Source organism: Oryza sativa, chromosome 10 (assembly GCF_034140825.1).
Source record: "Oryza sativa Japonica Group chromosome 10, ASM3414082v1".
NCBI classification, from domain to species: Eukaryota; Viridiplantae; Streptophyta; class Magnoliopsida; order Poales; family Poaceae; genus Oryza; species Oryza sativa.
The window spans coordinates 19,701,435-19,707,665 of record NC_089044.1 but is presented as its reverse complement, the minus strand read 5'-3'; the positions used below and the strand labels follow the sequence as shown (position 1 = coordinate 19,707,665).

Genomic DNA, 6,231 nt, shown 5'->3' with positions numbered 1-6,231 from the left:
ATAGTTTGACAATTTCAGTTAAAATTTATCTCCCTCGGTTACAAATTTCATCAATTGTTTATGTATCGAATCTTTAATTAAATTGTATTATTCCATCATTTTACTTTAAATGATATCTCTCTAGGCCACAACTTTCATTACATCATTGTCTCGATTTTTATGTACATATAGAAATTGTAGTGTGCTAGCACATATATGTACATAAAAATTGAGATTATGAACTTGGAGCTAGAAACTTGAAACTTAACCCTTTCAGATTATCATCAGCCGACTAATCACAAGCGTCTTATAAGAATCTTTATAAGAATCTCTAGCTCTCTATTTAGGTTATTATCATTGTTGTCGTGATCGTCGATAGCCCATCCTAACTACGCATGTTTTCTTTGTTTATACAATATAAATATGTTTTTTTTCCAATAGATGCAGCAGAGTCATGACCTATGAAATTGATGATACGGCACGGTAAGATTTTATTCGCAACAAATAAGTCGATAAAACAACAAGCCCATCTTAAAAATAAATCCAAAGAAACCCAACCCAAAAGAAGGGAAGGTCAGGCGATGGGCCCAAACACGAGCCAAACAGGCCCATGAGCCCTTGTACGGCCCATATGCAGGTGATCAGCCCACCATGGAACGGCCCACGTAGCCCACCGCCTCTCCTCGCCACCGACTCAATTCACCCAAAGGTCCCAAACCGTCACAAAATAGTTAAACCAATTCCACGATTCCGTATTCTTCCTCACGACCTCAAAAACCCAAACCAATCTACTCCGCCGCCGCCGCCGCGATGGTGTTCGTCCGCGCGCCGGACGGGAGGACCCACCACGTCGACCTCGACCCCTCCACCGCCACGCTCGCCGACCTCACGGCCTCCGCCTCCCGCGTCTGCGGCGGCGTCCCGCCGGAGCAGCTGCGGCTCTACCTCGCCCACCGCCGCCTCCTCCCGGCCGAGCCGTCCCCGCTGCTGTCCTCCCTCCGGGTCTCGGCCTCCTCCTCCCTGCTACTCCACCTCCCCCTGCTCGGAGGGATGACCGGCCCGACGACGACCCCCGCGGCACCCCCGCCCCCGCCGCCGCCGTCGGCGCAGCCGCCCGCCCGCCCCGCGCGCTACGACTTCCTCAACTCCAAGCCGCCCCCGAACTACGTGGCCGGTCTGGGGCGTGGCGCCACCGGGTTCACCACCCGTTCGGATATCGGGCCGGCCCGCGCGGCGCCCGATCTGCCTGACCGGTCCGCCGCCGCCGCCGCCGCCCCCGCCGTCGGGCGCGGCCGTGGGAAGCCACCCGGGGACGACGACGGCGACGACGATGGCGGCGACGAGGAGAAGGGGTACGACGAGAACCAGAAGTTCGACGAGTTCGAGGGCAACGACGCCGGGCTGTTCTCCAACGCCGACTACGACGACGACGACCGCGAGGCGGATGCGGTCTGGGAGAGCATCGACCAGAGGATGGACTCTCGCCGGAAGGATCGGCGGGAGGCGCGGCTGAAGCAGGAGATCGAGAAGTACCGTGCTTCCAACCCTAAGATCACCGAGCAATTCGCTGATTTGAAGCGTAAGTTGGTCGATTTGTCGGCGCAGGAGTGGGAAAGCATACCTGAAATTGGGGACTACTCGCTGCGCAACAAGAAGAAGCGATTTGAGAGCTTCGTTCCCGTGCCGGACACCCTGCTCGAGAAGGCTCGGCAGGAGCAGGAGCATGTCACGGCACTGGATCCCAAGAGCCGTGCAGCTGGTGGCACCGAGACGCCATGGGCGCAGACTCCGGTTACCGATCTGACGGCTGTGGGCGAAGGTCGTGGCACCGTGCTCTCCTTGAAGCTGGACAGGTTGTCGGATTCGGTATCTGGTCTTACTGTTGTTGATCCAAAGGGTTACTTGACGGACCTGAAAAGTATGAAGATTACTAGTGATGCTGAGATTTCTGACATTAAAAAGGCGCGATTGTTGCTTAAGTCAGTGACACAGACAAACCCGAAGCATCCACCAGGATGGATTGCTGCTGCTAGGCTTGAAGAGGTTGCTGGCAAGCTTCAGGTTGCTCGGCAGCTTATCCAGCGTGGCTGTGAGGAGTGCCCCACAAATGAGGATGTTTGGGTCGAGGCATGCCGGCTGGCCAGCCCAGACGAGGCAAAGGCAGTGATTGCTAGGGGCGTGAAGGCAATTCCCAATTCTGTGAAGCTGTGGTTGCAGGCAGCAAAGTTGGAAACTAGTGATTTGAATAAGAGCAGGGTTTTGAGAAAAGGGTTGGAACACATTCCTGATTCAGTCAGACTGTGGAAAGCAGTAGTAGAGCTTGCAAATGAGGAGGATGCAAGACTGTTGCTTCACAGGGCTGTGGAGTGCTGCCCACTCCATGTGGAACTGTGGCTTGCCCTAGCAAGGCTGGAGACATATGACCAAGCAAAGAAGGTACTTAACAAGGCAAGAGAAAAGCTTCCTAAGGAACCTGCCATCTGGATTACAGCTGCAAAGCTGGAGGAAGCTAATGGAAACACCCAGTCAGTAATCAAGGTGATTGAGAGAAGTATAAAAACTTTACAGAGAGAAGGATTGGATATTGACAGGGAGGCATGGCTAAAGGAAGCAGAAGCTGCTGAGCGTGCTGGATCTGTATTGACTTGCCAGGCTATTGTTAAGAGCACTATTGGCATTGGTGTTGATGAGGAAGACAGAAAACGCACATGGGTTGCCGATGCTGAGGAATGCAAGAAGCGTGGTTCAATTGAGACAGCCCGTGCCATCTATGCGCATGCACTCAGTGTCTTCGTTTCCAAGAAGAGTATTTGGCTGAAAGCGGCTCAGCTTGAGAAGAGCCATGGAACCAAGGAGTCTCTTTATAATCTCCTCAGAAAGGCTGTTACCTACAATCCACGTGCAGAAGTTTTATGGCTTATGAGTGCAAAGGAGAAATGGCTGGCTGGAGATGTCCCGGCTGCCCGAGCCATTCTTCAGGAAGCTTATGCTTCTCTCCCCAATTCAGAGGAGATCTGGCTAGCTGCCTTCAAGCTTGAGTTTGAGAACAATGAACCAGAGAGAGCAAGAATTCTTTTGTCAAAGGCCAGGGAAAGAGGAGGCACTGAGAGGGTCTGGATGAAATCTGCGATTGTTGAAAGGGAGTTAGGGAATGTAGACGAAGAAAGGAAGCTGTTGGAGGAAGGTCTGAAGTTATTCCCCTCATTCTTCAAGCTGTGGTTAATGCTTGGACAAATGGAAGACCGGCTTGGCCATGGATCCAAGGCAAAGGAGGTTTACGAGAATGCACTGAAGCACTGCCCGAGTTGCATCCCTCTTTGGCTCTCTCTAGCTAATCTAGAGGAGAAGATAAATGGCTTGAGCAAGTCACGTGCTGTCCTCACCATGGCAAGAAAGAAGAACCCAGCTACACCTGAACTCTGGCTTGCAGCAGTTAGGGCTGAATTGAGACATGGGAACAAGAAGGAAGCTGATGCTCTACTAGCCAAGGCATTACAGGAATGCCCGACAAGTGGTATTTTGTGGGCTGCAGCTATAGAGATGGTGCCACGTCCCCAGCGTAAAGCAAAGAGCTCAGATGCTATAAAACGATGTGACCATGATCCCCATGTCATTGCAGCTGTGGCCAAACTTTTCTGGCATGATAGGAAGGTTGATAAAGCTAGAAGTTGGTTGAATAGAGCTGTTACTCTTGCTCCAGACATTGGAGATTTTTGGGCCTTGTACTACAAATTTGAACTGCAACATGGAAATGCTGATACACAAAAGGATGTCCTACAAAGATGTGTTGCAGCAGAACCAAAGCATGGAGAGAGATGGCAAGCAATAACAAAGGCTGTTGAGAACTCACATCTGTCAATTGAGGCCCTTCTGAAGAAAGCTGTGTTGGCTCTTGGCCAGGAAGAAAATCCAAATGCTGCAGATCCCTAGTTTGTCTCACTTTTAACTTTTGATAAGGTATTGCAATCTGTTATCATTATACTCTTCTGATAAAGAACTTTGCTATTGTGTTCCCGTATTTCCATGCTTTATGATGTCTCATATTGAAATGCTTTTCAGTGTCTATTCTATTGGTCAGCTATAAGATCTTAATATTTGAGTATCATGTAATAAATATTGCGAAGAGTTCTTAATATTTGAGTTGCAATTAATTTGTTTGAGACAAGCAGCATTATCATTTATTTTGTTGGTTATCATTAAGTAAACCTTAGCTTAAATCTACTAGGTGCATGGGTAGTCTAAAAATATGAGTTCTGTATGTAAACTATGCAGAATCTGTTCATGCTGTATTAATCTGCTGTGCACATATGCCCAGTTATCTATGACATATAAATTATAATCATGTTGATGCTGTCATGGCCTTAAGATTGAAAGAATATACTTGTTGCCTTCAGCTTGATTTATGTTTTGGTTGAAGAATTGGTGTTGTTTTACTCCTTGATTGACTGTATCACCTTGACTGAAGTATTTGGGGAATGTGGCAATTCTATGTTGAAGTGTGTCAATGCTAACATTGATTACTGAGTTGCAAGCTGACTTTCTGCTCCAACCAACTCTTGTGAATGTGCATTTTTTTGCCACAATAGCGGTCAGACTATTTAATTCTGCTAAGCAACCCTATTCTATCCTCTCCTGATTCCAACTGTAGAGCAATAGAAGATCGATAAAATGTCTATGCGGATCAAAACACCACCTTTGGAAGCATAATTTTTCTTTTTCTTACCAGTAATTTTGTGTTTCTGTAACAAAACAAGTAAATAACATATGTTACTGCTCGTCTACTGATTCACGGGTATCTTTTTTAGTTTCCTATGTGCTTGGATTATAATTGTCTTCTTGGATATCCCCAGACTAAAGTTTTCTTTCAACTCCTCAGTCTGGTCACAGGTCTAATTCTTCTGCGCATGCTGGCAATGGAATATATAGAGAAAGAAACACAGTTGGGTAGTGAACTGGGATGGACTCGAGCTGCGACCTCGTGATTCTGTGTACCACCGAACTGATTGCTGCACTCCTCCAACCATGAAGCCTTACCTGAAGAAGAATCAGGCATGCGATTACTACAATTTGTATCGGCGATCACCAGTTAAAACCTGTATCGTTTGTATGCCCTAATTGCCAGCAATACTTCTGTACTACCATGAGCATGTTTATTCCTCCAGATGCATACCACAAATTCTTAGATGGGTGTATTTGCTAGCCGCGACTTGGGATGATGTAATTTTTCTTGGGTTCGGTTTATTCTCAGAGCACTGGCGTCTGTATCTACGACTGTAAGATCTGCCTGAATGTCGGCTTAATATATGAGATAATGCCCCATTTTTCAGCACAGGCTGTGAGCATTTCTTCAGAACGGAAGGTGTGGATTTTATGCATTGGGCAACAGAGAATTGCTGGTCTGTTCTCTATGACTAAATCGTCTTCCTGAGATTGTTGGGCAGGTGCTTGCTGTTCTAAATTCCAGTATGATCATTTTGCCCTGTCTTTCTTGAACCTTTTGTTAAACTGCTTTACTTCAAGCCCTACGCATTTTATATTGGCAGAAACAATTATATTAATGCCCTTGGTATGGCTTAAAGTCTTCAATGCACAACTCACCTCGATCAGAGATGCAGGTTGTCTTACCAATTCTACAATTGAACTACCAATGCAATTAATTTGCCCTTTCCGTTGTTGACAGCAACTAGCAGCACAAACGAGATATAACAAGTTCAAACAAACATGACTAGCCCTTCTGAAAGTAAACACCAGCCACAGCAGATCATTTATTGATAATTCACAAACATGCAACTACTAGGGACGAAAACAGAGCTTGGATGGTTTTCAACTCTGGAGAAAAACAAAAACAAATACAATTTAAAGTCATATGAATACATATAATATATTTTCCCCATATATATATATATACACACAAAGATAGGTATATTAATACACATAATAGGATATTATTACTACGCGGATTTCCACTAAAAGGCATGAAGCACACCTCAATTATCTCTGACCATTGATAAGTGCCTGATACCAGTTCCAGGAGATGCCATCGTATACGCTTATTTGTCTAAGAAATGCTATTGTCGTCAAGGTTCCATCCATCAACTTTGCTAGCCGCCTAGCCCTGAGAAAAGAACATTTTGCTCACGTGGAAGAAATATGCTCTAAAACATGAAAAAAAAAATGAGGTCCTCAATGCATGACATCGTATCGAGGGTAGCTAGGTAGGGAGCATATCTTCTGGTGAAGGCAGACCCATGT

The 6,231-nt window shown here is 46.5% G+C and overlaps 1 protein-coding gene across 1 annotated transcript; it reads left to right on the top strand.

Annotated features, from left to right (window-relative positions):
- Positions 1 to 712: 712 nt before the first annotated feature.
- On the top strand, positions 713 to 5,308 carry LOC4349020 (protein STABILIZED1). Its single transcript, XM_015758339.3, has 2 exons — positions 713 to 3,936; positions 4,856 to 5,308. Exon 1 carries the CDS (start codon positions 790 to 792, stop codon positions 3,907 to 3,909), a length of 3,120 nt encoding a protein of 1,039 aa, XP_015613825.1. The 5' UTR covers positions 713 to 789; the 3' UTR covers positions 3,910 to 3,936; positions 4,856 to 5,308.
- Positions 5,309 to 6,231: the final 923 nt, after the last annotated feature.